At 46.0% G+C, this 16373-nt stretch overlaps 2 protein-coding genes across 2 annotated transcripts; one reads left to right on the top strand and one right to left on the bottom strand.

Moving 5' to 3' along the window:
• Positions 1–3842: 3842 nt before the first annotated feature.
• Positions 3843–9266, bottom strand: ALG2 (ALG2 alpha-1,3/1,6-mannosyltransferase). The gene is made up of 2 exons (XM_035016215.1): positions 8877–9266; positions 3843–6294 (listed from the first exon to the last, which is right to left on the bottom strand). The coding sequence occupies exons 1-2, from the start codon at positions 9258–9260 to the stop codon at positions 5392–5394; spliced, it is 1287 nt and encodes a 428-aa protein (XP_034872106.1). The 5' UTR covers positions 9261–9266; the 3' UTR covers positions 3843–5391.
• Positions 9267–9570: 304 nt separating this feature from the next.
• SEC61B (SEC61 translocon subunit beta) lies at positions 9571–16163 on the top strand. The gene is made up of 4 exons (XM_035016216.1): positions 9571–9681; positions 9880–9977; positions 12548–12649; positions 15885–16163. The coding sequence occupies exons 1-4, from the start codon at positions 9679–9681 to the stop codon at positions 15970–15972; spliced, it is 291 nt and encodes a 96-aa protein (XP_034872107.1). The 5' UTR covers positions 9571–9678; the 3' UTR covers positions 15973–16163.
• The last annotated feature ends 210 nt before the right edge of the window (positions 16164–16373 follow it).

The following is a 16373-nucleotide window of genomic DNA, read 5'->3' as shown; positions in this document are numbered from 1 at the left end:
CCATGTTTCCAGCCATGAGGAAGAAACTAGTCTACAGTGAATGACAATGAAGTCTCCTATAAAGAAATGGTGTTGTGGTGACATTTGAATTTCTGGTTCTGTTGAACCTCAAGCCTAGCTACCTCCCTGCACTTCTCCTCCTTTAGGTGTGCAACTTTTCTTGGAATGACATGATATATCCCTGTAGCTTCCTAAAAATTCCCTTTTCTGCCTAAGCTAGCATTGGGAAAGAGTCACTTGCAAGGGAAAGAGTCCTAGCTAATTGTTAAGAACGTTAAATAGTGGAACATACATCCTGACACAGGGTATTGAATTGCTCTATTGAATTGAAGTGTTAAGTTAGGTTTCTAGGTTCCACAAGTCAACAGAGGCATAAAATTTGGCTGAAAGCAAGCTGGTCAACCTGGTGATCGGGGTTGAAAATAAACATCACCAGGTAGTGATTTTTTTTTTGAGAATTACTAGTTTTTTTTCTTTTGGTGTATTGCTAGGCAGTTTGGCAACCTCCTCATATGTCTATTTTTTGGATGCTTTTGTTTTCTAAATTTCCTCTTTAAAAGTTTAAATATTTGCTTTTAGAAATTCAAGTCAGTTTTCCTCTAGGCCGCTCATAGTAGCAAAAAGTTGGAGCAATCTTAATACATAATAATAAGGGATGAGTTAGAACAAACTATCCATCCCCAAGAGGGCCACAGTCGAAAACACAAATGTCTAAAAATATGTTGTGAAAACATAACTGACCATTAAGATTATTTTATACTTTTATGTTCAGTTTTCTTTTATTTTCTTATGAGAAAGTCAACTTATGGAATGTCAGAAAATAAAAGCAAACAGAAGAAAAATTTAATGCATTTTGATAGTCACACTCACCTGGGGACAACCAAAGTTACCACCTTGGTGTATATTCGATTAGAAACTTTTACATTACATATGCACATATATTCTCACATTTCTTCACTTATAACATCTTTTATTTCCTATAAAAATGAAACTATAGCACACGTGCTTTAAAAAAACTTTAGGGGGTATGATTTACATACAATAACATACATTCGATTTAAGTGTGTATTTTATTAGTTTTGACAAATTCATACATCCTTATAACCATAATAAATATATAGAACATATCCAGCATCCCAAAGTTCCTTTGGGCCTTTACCTAGCCGGTCTCTGCCTTGCCCTGGGCTGTAAGCAAACCATGACCTGCTTTCTGTCACTGTAGATAGGATTTTTTTCTCTGATGTTTCACATTAATGGAATCATACAGTATGAATTCTTTTGTGTCTGACTTCTTTCACTCAACAGGCTTTGAGATTCATCCATGTCATTGTGTTTATCAGTAGTTCATTCCTTTTTATTACTGAAAAGTATTCCGTGGTATAAAACCACAATTTTGTTTATCTATTACTCACCTGTTGATGGACACTTGGATTGTTTTCAGCTTTTGACTATTTTTTTTTTGAGGATTTTATTCATTCATTTTGAGAAAGAGAGAGAGCAGGGGGAGAGGCAGAGGGTGAGGGAGAAGCAGACTCCTCACTGAGCAAGGAGCCTGATGTGGGGCTCCATCCCAGGACCCCGGGATCATGACCTGAGCCGAAGGCAGATGATTAACAGGCGGAGCCCCCCAGGTGCCCCTTAGCAGTCTGTTTTAATTGTGCCTGCCAACTTCTTGGGTGAGTGGCAGGTCACAAAGGCAAGTCACATCTATGCTACACCCGTGCCCCTTCCCCTCACCCCGGAAACCCCAACCTCCCCCCCCACCCCCCCGCCAGACTCTTCTATATTTGTCTGAAATGACATCAGGGGCTGGCGTAGTGATAGTGCTTCCTACAAGACATTTCAGCCTTTGCTTGTGTTCACATCTCTGGGTCACAAGGACAGTTCGGCCTCATCGTGAGCCCCACTCAAGCCTCTGATCCTCCTGATGAGGATGAGGACGAGGACGAGGACGGGGACGGGGACGAGGACGAGGATGGGGACGGAGTGCTGGCACCAGCAGCCCAGGCTCAGGAGTCAGGAGGGTAAAAGCCGTCCCACGCCTCCCTCCCGAGGGTTGCTGTGTGATGGGAGGCCAGGCTGGAAGCCGAGTCTGTCATTCGGAAAGCTCCCCAGCCCCGGCTCGCAGGCATGGCCCTGGCGACCGGATGGCGGCACCCTCACGGGCTGGCGGCACTGTGGTGAGGGATGAAGAAATAAGGGGTTCAAAGGAAGGGGCAGGAGATGAGGGGTTTTGATAAAAGTGCAGGGGATGTGAGGGGCTTCCCTAGGAAGTTGAGGAGAGCTGCAATGCCCCTGCATGACCTCACGCGGGTCCAGCTGGCTTTGGGGGGGGCCCTCTGTTTTGTGTAAGCAAAGTAGGCTGGGTGACCTCGGAGCGGACTGGCTGCTGGGAGTCGGGAATGCAAAGAAAGGAGGTCAGGGATCGTGGGCGATACTGCGGGAGGCCAACGGATGGCAGGCGGTGAGCGGAGAGCAGCGCGTCCAGGTGTTCGCTCGGGCGCCTCATCTCCCTGAAGTTAGAGGGTCGGGCAAGGCGGCGCAGGTGCAGCTGGGGACCGGCAGGTTAGAGGTGGCGAAGCGTGCCCCGCAGAGGCATCTGCTGTACGACGGACGGAACCGTGACCCAGCCTCGGCTGGCCGTGGTTGAGTTACAGCTCCGGGGCTTCCCAGCTGTAAGCCTCAGCTGCCCCCTGTGACCTCAGCTACGAGAACTACCTGCAACGATCCTGGGAAGAGCAAAGGACACAGCCTGGAAAGAGCTCCGCAGACTGGAGGCTGCCGTATTTACGTTACCGACGGGCAGCGGGCTCAGAGATCCTGGTGCGAGCCGTCCCGGATGGGTCGGGTAGCTGCTGTTGGATCTGGCCGGCTCGCTTTTCAGCTGTGTGCCCTTGAGCAAGGCCTTCATCCCCCTGAGCTTCCCTGTGGAGAAGAAAGGGGGGATAACACACCCGTCTTACAAGATTGCTCTGAAGCCCAAGGGGGGAAATGACCAGCAACACCTTTCTCACCCTGAGGACCTCCACAGGCCCACCTGCGGTGCTGTGGAGGGTTTCACGGAAGAAATGCCACAGAAGGAGTTCGGTTAGGGCGAAGGCAAACTGAGTGCTGGAGTGGCTGGACTTGGACCTGGAGAGCCTCGAGACGGCCCACCCTCCAGGCTGAGTGACACAGGCAAGCTGCTTAACCACACCCCTCTATAAAGGTGAGAATGCATACACCTCCTAGAACTCAGGATAAATGAGTTGTCTGCTGTGTACGTCGGATCATGCCCAGCACACAGTAATTGCTAGAAGAATTACTACTGATAGGGTCCCAGACAATTTACTTCAGTGTGCCATGCTTCTGTTCTCCCTAATTTCAGCTTAGTTTTGGAAGCTGCGAACACCTCCTATGGGCAAAGCTCCATCCCAGGTCTAGGAACCAGGAGTTAATCCATCAGAGGCTGGAAGCTCATGGCATGTAGAGTCCTGCATTCTGCCCTCTCCCACCCCCCACCCCAGATCTGTGGTCTTAGTGTCACCTGCTGGGACTTAAGACAATGAAGGGAAGTTAAACGTAAGGCCCATGAGCCCCTGGTGTCCATTTTGGAAGGATCTGCATAAAAATGGTCAAATAGGCAAAAGTTTTAGTGCTCTGAATGGGTAGGCACCAGTTACGGATCCGAGTCTGTCCTAAACCCAGGGCTCAGAGCCACCAGGCCTTTCTGCAAAGGCTACAGTTCCCTGGGGAAACACATGCACCAAACCACAAAATACAAAACCCACGACATGGGGATGACCTACTTTATTGGACTGTAGGCTTTCACGATGACAAAGAAAAACAAACTCAACTTTTCATTCCATACAAGACAATATATTTGACTCTCGTTTTAGAGAACTCCTTTTCGGTAGTCATTTCGTTTCATAAAATACTTCTGTGATACACACTAATATGATATATTACAACCTGAAGTTTCGTTCTGTTAAAAAAAAACCCAAAGAACAAAACAGTAGTGCAGCGTGAACCCACATGGAATTTCTACAGGTTTTCAATATCCCCAAATTACAAAATAGCTAACATTTATATAGCCCATACCATGAGCCAAGTACTGTTTTAAGTACTTTACATATATTATGTAATCTGCCATAACTACTTTATGAAGAATGTAGAATATTATATCAGATGAAGCTGAGGCACAGAAATGAAGTAATTTGTCCAAGGTCACACAGGCTGTTAAGCTCTCAGTTCTATACTCTTAGAATTGATGAATGTGGAGCCTTTGGCTAGTGATCATTGCTCTTTTTTTAAAAAATGAATTTAGCTTTTGGGGCACCTGACTCCATCAGTTGGTAGAGCATGGGACTCTTGATCTTGGGGTCGTGAGTTCAAGTCCCATGTAGGGCTAGAATTTAAAAAAATGGTAAAAAAAAAAAGAATTTAGCTGTAGAGATATGTTGAAAAGTGCTTTACGTTTATTTGTACTTAGGCCAACAGGTAAGTAAGGAACTGTAAGACTGGTCGGTGGCACAAAAGGGCTAGGGTCCACGAAGAGGAAGACCACATGCAGGCTGGGAGGAAGGAGGAGAGAGGAGGGTCGAGGAAAGCTCCACAGCCATGGCATCTGAGGCAGGGCTTGAAGGACACACAGCAATTGTGTCTTACACTAGTAGGAGCTTACTTAGCCAAACACCAACATTAACAAAGCCGATGACTCAGATGACACGAAGAAAGCAAACATACGTAAGAGGCACACCCATGAGTGACGATGTACCCTTACTTCACCATCTGGTTTACTCTAGTTTCAGACTTCAGGCTTGGCTATCCACAGTCCTAACAATACTAAACAGATCACAGAGGCCTGAATCTAGTATCCTTTCTTTTCCTATGATAACCATATTTTATTGTCACATCTCAGTGTGCAAAAATATAATAAATCATCTTTGTAAAAAAGTACAGAACATTTTTGCTATGGATCCAGGCAAAGGTATGACTAACAAAAATTTCCAAACAGAGGATAGTAAATGCTTAGGTGCATTGATTTTGGGTACTATGGTGACCCTGTTCTCATTATGCTATGAACCCAAATTAATTGACTTTAATGATGATACGCTCCAACTATAGTGTGCCAAGTAAGGCAAAGCAACTATAACCTAGAGAAAATATAACTGAAGTTTTTTGATGAACACGTGGAATAATTATAGCATAAAAGATATTTCATTTTTCTGAAAAAGTAGATGGAAAGGTGCTGTGCATAGGAAAGTGGCTCAGGTTCAAGATTCAAGTTTATTTTTCTTTTAATCGCTTCTGCAATGGACTCTAGGTTTCTTTCTCGGTTTCAAAAGTGAGGCTACAATCTACAAAAAATGATACTAATGAATACAGCATACAGGCCCTTAAAAAGTAGGATTATACCAGCAGTTTGGTGATACACTGGTAGAGCTGTTCTGTAAAAGCTGCAGAGGAAAACTTTTCCTTCACCCTGGCTCTCCCAGCCAGTCCCATTGTGGCTTTTAAGGAAGGTTCGTGGATGAACTTTTCCATTGCTTCTGAGAAGTGCACTGGGTCAGGCTCACACAGAAACCCTGTGACGCTGTGGATGACGGACTCCAAGGGCCCACCCGAATTCACGGCAATGACCGGGCACTGCATGTACATGGCCTCCAAAGGGACGATGCCAAAGTGTTCATTGCTTGGTGTGTAAAGCACACAGGTACAGCCTTGGAGGAGTGCGATTTTCTGTGTGTCTGAGAAAGAGCGCAGGAAGGTCACACACTGTCCAAGGTCGGACTGCTGGACCATTTCCTTCAATTCCTGATAGTGTTCCACATTCTCCAGGACTCTTTCATCATAACCACCTGCCATGATTAGATGAACCTTGTCCCAGTCCTGGGATGTCAACCTTCCACGCAGTTTTCCTAGGGCGTCCAGTGCCAAAGTCAGGTTTTTCTTCCTTTCGTATCTGTTGATGGAGAGGAACAGGAATTTCTTCCCCTTAGGGACGAGGTCATCGAGGTTTTCAGGAACAGCAGAGTCAAAGCTGGTGACATTCAGAGATGGGTAGAGGACATCGGGGTCTATGTGAGACAGGGACTTGAATGTTTCCTTAAAAACGGCAGCTGTAAACCGGCTGTTGACTAAGATGCAGTCCGCCATGCCTGTAGTGTATTCCTCTATCCAGTCCATCGGGGCCCTGTATAAGCGTTTCAGAAAAGAATCTCTCCTGGTGAGCAGCAGATCTGGGAAGTGACAATAAAACAGGATCTTCTTGGGCCGTCTGGCCAGCTTGAGCACTGGGATGCAGGCAGACACCTAGCCGAAGCAAAAATCAACAGCAGATACAGACTGGTCAACTCAGCTCCAACCAAGTCAAAAGCATGCCCACCCACCCTGCCTGCCGGTCTGTGGGCTCGTCACGGGCAACGCCTGATTCTGCTTTGTGTTCCCCTGGACTCTCACCCAATACAATGCCTGGTGTATGGAAGGCTTGTACACATCTGTGGGCTGTGTGCTAAATATTTAAAGCGACAAGTCCAATGGTTTCCTCTAGAACAGCATGGTCCAATGGAAATAAAAATCTGGTAAACACATGACAACATTTTTTAAGGGTGAAATTTAAAAAATATTTATCTAAAATATTATCATTTCAAAATGTAATCAGTATCAAAAAAGTTAATGAGACACTTTACATTCTATTTTTCTACATTAAATCTTTAAAATCAGATGTGTAATTTACACTTACACCGCATCTCTGTTCAGACTAGCCACATTTCAAGGGCTTAATAGTCACAGGTGCCTAGAGGCTACCCTACTGGGCAGGGCAGCTCTAGCCTGTTTCTCCTGCTAAGGAACTGCAGTGCAGGCTCTGGAATGAAGACTGCGGGCTGTGTGACCATGAGCAAGTAATCTCACTTCCCTCTGTGCCTCAGTTTTCTCTTCTGTAACATGGTGACAACTGTAGTTCAAAAAACTCCTGGATTGTTTTGTGATTATTAAATGTACTAGTATGTGTAAAATGCTTCAGAATTTAGCGCATAGCATGCGCTCAATAAATGTTAACCATAATTGTTACTAAGCATGAACTACATGCCGGCATTACTAGAGACGTTCCTGTTGGGTAATCTTTACAAATTACTTAATCTCTAGCTCACCACTTGAAGAATCCTGCCAGATTTATCAGAAACTTCTTAGTTAGAAAGTAGCAGATCTGAAACGAAACTCAGGTCTCCTATTTCCAAGCTCAAGTTTTTTTCTATTCACTAGTCTCAGCCGCCTCATAGTCTCATACTTAACGACTAGCTACAAATGCAGGATGTTTGGAAATGTCCACATTTCTTAAAAAGAAACAGCTTCTGTACAAGCAAAGAGGATCAAACTAACTCAGGAATAATAAAGAAGCACACAAATACAAATGTGAAACCCTTTCCACCAATCGGTTTGGCAAAGATTAAGACGGTTTATAGCATCCATTGTGCACAAGAGCATGGAATTAACAGGATCTATCATACCCTGGGGGAGAGCAAAATGACACAACCTCTTTGAAAGGCAAATTTGGCAATAGCTATTGACATTTAAACTCTCGGGCATGATTTCTAGGAATTTACTCAAAGGACATGCTGACAGAAGTAGAGAAAAGGTACGAGGATGTCCATTACAATACTATTTGCAAAAAACTGGTTACAATGAGTGTCCTTTAACAGGAGAATGTACAAATTATGGTACTTTTAAACAAAAGCAGATTTTCCAGCAATCATCGAGACCCATGAAGTGAATCTCTAATACTGATATATAAGGATGTCCCAAACAGGAATTCTGGTGGAAAAAAGAGCAAGTTATCAAATAGTAAGTGTGTCATAGTCCTCATCATTACAAATAAGATGCATCTGAGAACAGACGCATATGCTAGTGCAGCTACAGGCAACTTCTGGAAAGATACAGGAGAAACTGCTAACAGTGGCTATCTTTAGGGAGTGGAACTGGGATGGGACTTTACATTACACTTTTTTTTTTTTTAAGATTTTATTTATTTATTTGAGAGAGAATGAGATAGAGAGCATGAGAGGGGGGAGGGTCAGAGGGAGAAGCAGACTCCCTGCCGAGCAGGGAGCCCGATGCGGGACTCGATCCCGGGACTCCAGGATCATGACCTGAGCCGAAGGCAGTCACTTAACCAACTGAGCCACCCAGGCGTCCCTACATTACACTCTTTTATACTATTTGAATTTTTGTTGAGTAAATGTTACTTTTTAAGATAAATTACTTTTGGGGAAGAAAAAGCGTAGAGTCCAAAACAGCTAGAGCCCAGATGCAGGCGGACATTATTTACTGAGGTAAAGAACTCTAACTTCTCCCAAGACTAACAGGAAGCCATGTTAAGCTTTAACAGGGTATGACATGTTTCACTCGGTGTTTTTAACACGACACCGCGGACGAACGAAGTGGCCTGTCTGCAAAAACTAAGACAGTGGGATGCATGTGGCCTGGAAGTAGAGTCAACATAATTAATGCAAAGAGGGGAAGACCTACAAGTTACTCAGAAGGAAAAGGTGACTTAGGGTTGACTTCTAATGCTTGCGTTTCTCAGAGCAGCCCCAAGACCCATCTACTTCAGAATTGCCCGAAGATCCAGCGAAAATGCAGATTTCTGGGCCCCACCTCAGGACTCCAGGATGAAAGCTTCTGAGGGTGGGGTCCTTAACACCGTGCAACTTTAATGGGTCCACACTAAAGTTCGAGAACCAGTCTCACTCCCAGTTCTCTTCTCTCCAGATCAGTTCCGATCTCTCCGAACCGCAGGCCGGGAGAGCTCACCAGAGGCCATGCAGTGCGCCCTCCCTAGCGGGAAAAGGAGGCGAGGCGAGGGTCGGGCGTGGCCGCACTCGCGGCCGCCTCACCTGGTCGCACACGACCACGTCGAACTCCACGTCCCCGAGGAACAGCACGTAGAGAGCCAGGAAGATCATGCGCACGTAGGCGCAGACCGCGGCGCCGCGGCCGCCCCAGCCCAGGCTGCGCGGGAGCCAGTCCCCCGCGCAGCGCACCTGCAGCTCGCGGCTGTCCGCGAAGCTGTGGCCGGGATCGTAGTGCGCCGTCCAGATCTTGACGCTACATCCGCGCGCCTGCAGCGCCAATGCCGCGTCCAGCACTAGCCGCTCGGCGCCGCCCACGCCCAGGTCCGGGTGCAGGAACAGCACCGACGGGCTGGGACCAGGGTCTTCGTCTTGGCCCCGCTTCTTCGCCATGGTCAGCGGCCCGCGCCCTACCGGGCTTCCGCGCATGCTCCGTCCCGGCTCCCAGCGGTCCTCTGCGGGGCCGACCACGCCTCGCGGCGCTTGCGTCAGTTAGGCCACATCAGCGCAAATCTTCAGGCGCCCAGTGTCTGCCAGAAGAAATTTCCCGTCTGACCGCAGCTATAGCCTCCCTTTGGTAGGGATCGGACTCTATGAAAGACGCTGCGATTCAAAGAAAGGAGGCGGAAGGTCTGTACTTCCCACACGGCGGCTGGCCAAATCGCCTGTAACAACATTTGTACAGGCATATGGTGGGACAACTCAGGCGTCCCTGGAGCCGGCGAGGACCCTGCAGGGGCCTGGGGGCGGGGCCTGAGCCAGCCTCTCCAGCCGCCGGTCCTTTGAGGACTCCACCGTCTGCTTCGTGGCCGTCAGTTTCAGTGTGCAGCGCCTTCCAGTCTTCAGCATGGTACGGCGGCCCCAGCCTTCCCTTATCGGTTCCGCCTCTCCTCTTGGCCCTGACACTGGCCTTCCGCCTGGCCCTCCTCTTGTGGCTGTCTTGCTTTCCCCAGGCTCCACTGCAGGTGCTGGTCTGGGCCGTCAGGGCCTGGGGCCTGGGGGCGTGCCGGGGGCGCTCACTCGCCTGTCCGCTTGTCTCTCTCTCTAGCCTGGTCCGACCCCCAGTGGCACTAATGTGGGCTCGTCGGGGCGCTCCCCCAGCAAAGCAGTGGCCGCGCGGGCGGCTGGATCCACGGTCCGGCAGAGGTAAGGACCCCGCGACCCTCTGGCTGTGCGCTTGGAGAGATGGTGCCCAAGAATTCGCTGGTCGGGGAAGGAGACCCCGGGATAAAAAGAGTCACAAGGGCAAACTGAACCTCAGGCGACGTGGCCGTAGGTCTTGTGTGTCTCGAGAGGGAGGCAACGTTTTCTTCGAATTGCGCAGTTTGGGGCACCTCTCTTGAAAAAGGAAAGTTAACAAACTGGAGTGGGATCAGAGACAGCTTTGAGAAAACTGATGTCATTAAACAGGTGTGTCTGGACCTAAGCTTTGCAGTCACATTTTGATCTGCAGGTCCCCTCACACTGAGTCCGACATGACTTGTCCGATGCAAAACTCAGTCTCCTTTCATCCTAGCTTCTGCCCCAGTTTTATCTCCCTTACTTCCATCCGGCACTACGACTATATATTCATTTCCCCAAGGCGAAAATTTAAGGGTGGTCGTGGATTTTTCTTATGCTCTGTCTCTGTTCAGTCATTTGCAAGACCGAATGGCACACAAAAAGCTTCTCATCAGTTGTTTCCGTTTTCATGTCCACCGTTCCAGTTTACCCCAACTTCTCCCACCTAGACATTTGCATTTCCTACCTAAGGCTTCTCTCCAGGTCGTTCCCACTCCAGCCTGCCCTCCCCTCTGATTCTGTCACACATCTTCTTAGTTTCTATCTCAATTTCTTGTTGCTGAACTTTAAAAGAAGAAGAAGAAGGGTGGATGCCAGTGGTCTTGGTGTTATTTCAGCCCAGCTGCCTCTCCTCCTCTCTGGTGATCCAGCAGCAGTGAACTTATTACTGTTGAACTCACTAGACGACCCCTCCCCCCGCTTCTGTTTATTCTGCAAGACTAAGCTCAGGGGTTCTTGAGGCCTTCCCTGACTTAGAAAGCAGCAGTAGCTGTGAGTCTTCTCTTTGGCTCCCGCAGCATTTTGTTCATGGGGTTATAATAGCATTCATGTTTCCATATTTATCTCCTTCATTAGATTTTGACAGAAATGGCCCAACATCTGTATCCTGATATAAGACCTGACAGAATAAATGAAGGAATCAAGCCACTCTGTAGTCTCGGGATTTTTGAAGGAACTATAGGGTATAGGAAGAGGGAGGCAGTTACACTGTGGCCAGAAAGAAATGGTAAAATAGACCCCTAATAGAAATTTAAGAGATTAAATGGGCTCTGTTAACTTCTACCTGGCTTTCCAGTGGAGGAATGGGAGATATTTTGAGTACATTTGGTATTTCCAGGTGCCCTGATTATCAAATCCTCTGCATTGCCCCATGTGCTAGTAGGTATAAGAAATCTTAAAGAGCCTAGACTGATTTCTTTGGGGCTCCTGTAATTCTAGGGGACTTTGAGACCAAGCACTGCAGTTGGGAGGCTGTGGGAATAGTGGAAAGTGCATGGGTCCTAGTCCTGGCTCAGCTGATGACTTACCATGTCCACACTGGGTTTACCATCTAGCTCAAGTTCCTTTTTATGAACAAGGATGAAAATTTCAGGTACCTACCTCACAGCTTAAATATGTATATCCTTGTGTGTGAAGGCTCTTCTAAGTGTATGAATTGCTGTGTAAATCCCTGTACAATTACGGTTTACTATTTGCTATCAGTTATCTCATAGAAACAGCCGTACGTATGGACTTGGGAGTTCCTGGGCCACTATGTAGCCAGTAATCAATGCGTCTGCACTAGAGTTTGGGGTAAAGGCCACGGCAGGGGGAGGTGAGGATTAGGACCAGAGTTGGAAGGGCAGTTGGAAGAGATGATGGCAACAGGGTTTTCACTTCTAGTTTCTCCCTGCGTGCCCTGGTGGATGGCACAAGTACTATCGGGCTACTTCCAGGGGCCTGGGCTGCTCATCGCACAGACCTGGAGCCCCTGTGAGGGACATGGCATCCTACCTCTGCCCAAGATCTATGGCCAGTATATCAAAATCGTGAAAACAGATCACAAAATAATTTTTTATAAAACGTACACTCCATTTTAGGACCTGGATTACAACGAAGCTTAATTGTTTTTGTCTCTTTTGTAGTATATACAGAAACTGAAAAACATTTTGAAGTAGTCATTTTAAAATCAATTGTATGGATTCAGGGCTTTTTAAGCAAGGGTTTGTTACTTGACTTCACAAAAATACATGTGAAGGGAAACTGAAATTCCTTGTTCAAATGAGACGCCCATATGTGTGGGCAAGTGGATGGGCTCCAGAGTCAACTGGGTTCACTGCCGAGCTTGGCTGCCTGCTGGCTCTGTGGTCCTAGGCACTTTACTTAACCTTTTATGAGCCCATTTTCTTCATTTATACATTGGAAATGGTGACTACTTTCTGGGGTGGTTGTATTCATTAGCATATGGCAGGTACTCAGTCCTTAGTGGTTATCATGATCAGTGGAGTAAAAGCAAGAATTTGGGGGATCTGGCAAAGAAAGTATTTTTCCGGGGGGGGGGGGGTGCGGTTTGTTTTGTTTTTATTTTTGTTTTTTTAACAGTGTAGTGGTAGCATATGTTATAATGCTATGGTAAGGGGCTTCCGAGAAAAAGCTTTTTGTAATATTTCTTCCAGAAAAAACGCGAGCTGTGGAACAAGGAGCGCGGGGCGCACGACCTCAGCAGGCACGGGGGGCATGTGGCGATTCTACACGGAAGACTCCCCTGGGCTCAAGGTGTAAGTGTTGGGGAAACAGACGTTGTTGAGTGTCACACTACCGTGGGGCAGTGCAGTCCCTCCACCAGTGGTGTTTGCCCTGATGACATGTATGGTACACGACAGCTTCATTCGTGCCAGGTGGGCTTGGTTTGGTTTGTCTGTGTATCAGCCTTTAGTTTCGAGCCTAGAATAACATCTCCATGGATTGAGGGAGAGCAAGGAAAAAATCTTCATGTAGCTGTGTCAGAATAAATGATGGGAACAGAGAGAACTGGAGGGAAAACTGCTTAATTAGATGAACTTGCTCTTCATTTGGTGTTCTTGTCCCACACTGAGAAAGAGGAGTAACCACTTGTACTGGAGTTGGGTGATTTTTCAAAGCTCTCTTGGAGGCACTAGCTGATATTATGACAGCCTAATGGGAGTGTCTGTATTAGGCTGTGTTACCAAAAGTTCTTTGGCCCCCTTTGCCTTTGGTGGGTGGTGGGTGACTCTGGAGGGTGAACATAACCACTGTCTAAGTTCTTCGGTCAGGGAGTGCTCATTAAGTGATGGGAAATGGGCATCCAGGGTCTCCAGGCCTTGCTCGCCTTACTTTCCATGGTTTCTGGTACCGTGTGGCAGAGCTGGTCCCACAGGTCTCTTCGTGTGAGGCTCCAGAACACCCCTACTTACCCTGCTTAAACCCGGTGCCTAAGGAATTGGAATAATGACGCACTCCCGTTCGCGGAGCACCTCTGTTCACAGAGGCAGTTACATGTGGAAGGCGGCCAGCAGGGGCTGGAGCTGTGTCTTCTGACTGGTTCAATCCCATGCTCTTTCCATACTACTTGTCTGGTAGAAAGAGACAAAGTTAGATTTATTTGGATTAATTAAATTAACTCGTAGCTTGACTTGGATCGCAAATGTAGTTGACGAAGGCTTCCCTAGAATTCTTGAGATTTGGTTTTATCGAGTGATTTTTTACTATTCTCTTGAAGACTTGTTAAGGCAAGGATGAGCTTAGGAAACCATTCCTGGCGTTGGGGTATGTGAGTTGGCGGCATGAAAAACGTTTTGGTCTTTGTTTCAAGGTAATCTTTGTGAGTATTTCAGAGAGAAATTTTGACACCCCTTGCTCTTCAGGGTCTCCAGGGGCCTTACTTTATAGCCTTCTCAAGAAGGGGCTCAGACCTGTTCTCCTGGGGGTGTCTGGCCTGCGCTAGCTGTCGAACAGCCAGGCTTGCTTGCTGCTCCTTACTGCTTGAGTCCTCCCAGGATAGAACCTGTTCCTTGAAGTGTCATAAACCATAGTTTATCATCACTAAGAGACAGATGTTTTTGATGAAAAGACACAGTTGGGAATTTGTATCCACAGATCCACATCTTGGAGGTTGTTGCTGGTTCTTCTTAGGAGTTGAGAATTTTTTTTTTTCAGGCTGATAATAGCATTTCGTGGAAGCTTACTATATTGTGTTCGTATTAACTTATTTAGTACCTCAGCAACCCTATGGGAGAGGCACTGGGATTATCCCCATTTTACAGATGAGGAAAATGAGGCTCAGAGAAGGTAAGTGACAGGGCCTCAGTCACAGCTCCTGGGTGACAGAGTTGATTCCCAAATTCCAGCTCTCTGGGAGCTGCGCTCTCAGATTCATGCTCTGTGTCTCATGTTGCTTTGATGTCGCACCAGAGTAGGGGGTGTGCTTAAGTGTAACTCGGGGAAGATTCCCTTCATGTATTTTTAAATTTGTTTACTCCCGTAATTGTACAGATCTTGAAAGAACAGACGAGTGTAGCAAGGACTTTGATCTCTGTGTTGTCTGTTGGCCACTAGTGGACTCTTACTCCGCTGCCCTCGCTGTAAAGATTTCTGGGGTCTTTTCCGTTGTCCACTTCCCATTTGTATCTGGGAAGTGAAGTGACATCTTGAATTCTCCAAAACCGGTGTTGGCAGGAAGAGTCACAAAGGAGGGGCCCATAACATTTCATCAGAGTCAGCATTCACAGGTTGTGTGAGATCAAGGGGTTCTCCCTTTAAGAAGCCCATATACTAATTCTCAACCTGAGAAGCATTTGATTTAGGGAAGGGCTGATAAGTAAAACTTATTTCCTTCCTTTAATAAACTCCTACATGGAACTAGATGGGAACTTTAAAAGAGAGAGACAAGTACCCTGCTCAGTGGGAAATCTGCTTCTCCGTCTCCTTCTGCCCCTCCTCCCCGCTTGTTCACTCTCTCTCTCTCTCTCAAATACATAAAAAAAATCTTAAAGACATTGGGGAGGGTATGTGCTATGGTGAGTGCTGTGAATTGTGCAAGACTGTTGAGTCACAGACCTGTACCTCTGAAACAAATAATACATTATATGTTAAAAAAAAAAAAAAAAAGATAGCAGGAGGGGAGGAATGAAGGGGGGGAAATCGGAGGGGGAGAGGAACCATGAGATGATGGACTCTGAGAAACAAACTGAGGATTCTAGAGGGGAGGGGGCTGAGGGGAAGGGTTAGGCTGGTGATGGGTATTAAAGAGGGCACGTTCTGCATGGAGCTATGGGTGTTATATGCAAACAATGAATCATGGAACACTACGTCAAAAACTAATGATGTAATGTATGGTGATTAACATAAAAAAAAAAAGAGAGGGACAAGCAATATGCATCGAATCAGAAAACTGGAGTTCACATCTCCCCTTTCTGTTCTGTCTGTGTGTTCTTAGGCAAGTAATAATCTCTGAGCCTCAGTTTTCCTTGTTATAAAATGAGATTAATATTTGTTTGTCCTGGGTCAGGAGTTTGTTGATAAGTGGAAACACTTTGTAACTTAACAATGTGATATGTATCTTTGTATGCCTAGTACATTCTAGTTAGACAATGAAGGTTGTCTTTTAATAAATATTAATTTGAAATAATAGTTTGGTAATTGGGTTATTTGCACTTAAAGAGTTTGGGAAATTTTTCTTATTTTTTATTATGGAAAATATCAAATATATGAAATTCGACTAGTGTCTCCAAGACATCAAATCATTTTATTTGTATATATTGTAATACGTTTTACTAAAAGATAAGGATTCCTCCTAAGCAATCACAGTGCCGTCCCCACACCCTCAATATATCCATAATAATAATTTGGGGAATATAATTAAATGTTGTAAATGGTATTCTTGGGTGAATCTTAGGTACTCCCCCCTGCTTTATCCCCTCGGCAATCTTCAGTATTACAGCTATAATATGTATTATTACTAAAAGTAAGCATGCCTTCTCTTCTTACTTCCAGTGGCCCTGTTCCAGTATTGGTTATGAGTCTTCTGTTCATCGCTTCTGTATTTATGTTGCACATTTGGGGCAAGTACACTCGTTCATAGATTCGGCTACACCCATCTGTCTGTCATCTGAAGAAGAAGGAAAAAAACATATCTTGGACCAAAAGCATAGTGACTTTCTGTTTGTGAGAAAGAAATATTCTGTAAGCTTATTGTTTTACAGGGAACTTAACAAGAATTGATTTAAGGAATCAATTTTTTTCTATGGCTAATAAACTTTTTAATTCATTATACCAAGTCTCATTGCTGATACTTGCCTACTAGGTCCCTTAGTCTCTCTGCCTTTACAAGTGAGTATGGAGAAAACATTAGGGGGAGGTTGTCGTCTTTGTCGGATGAACAGTTTCTTATGTGACCAGGTAGTCGCTCAAATCCAAGACACCATAATTGGCTGTGGCTTGTTTTCTTCCAGGTATTTCTGCCCTGATGATTGTTATGTTGTG

The sequence above is a fragment of the Mirounga leonina genome, unplaced genomic scaffold (genome assembly GCF_011800145.1).
Source record: "Mirounga leonina isolate KUSES-001 unplaced genomic scaffold, KU_Mleo_1.0 Mir_170, whole genome shotgun sequence".
Taxonomy (NCBI): domain Eukaryota; kingdom Metazoa; phylum Chordata; class Mammalia; order Carnivora; family Phocidae; genus Mirounga; species Mirounga leonina.
Note: the sequence above shows the minus strand (reverse complement) of the source record. Positions and strands in the feature narration are given on the sequence as shown.

What these genes read in the sequence shown, in the direction of transcription:
- SEC61B (XM_035016216.1), top strand. An exon ending in GGATCCACGGTCCGGCAGAG is followed by an intron (nt 9,978 to 12,547) that starts GTAAGGACCCCG and finishes TATTTCTTCCAG; the next exon opens with AAAAAACGCGAGCTGTGGAA. An exon ending in GACTCCCCTGGGCTCAAGGT is followed by an intron (nt 12,650 to 15,884) that starts GTAAGTGTTGGG and finishes TCTTACTTCCAG; the next exon opens with TGGCCCTGTTCCAGTATTGG.
- ALG2 (XM_035016215.1), bottom strand. Translation starts at nt 9,260, where the DNA reads ATGCGCGGAAGCCCGGTAGGGCGCGGGCCGCTGACCATGGCGAAGAAG. An exon ending in ACGTGGTCGTGTGCGACCAG is followed by an intron (nt 6,295 to 8,876) that starts GTGAGGCGGCCG and finishes TGCTTCGGCTAG; the next exon opens with GTGTCTGCCTGCATCCCAGT.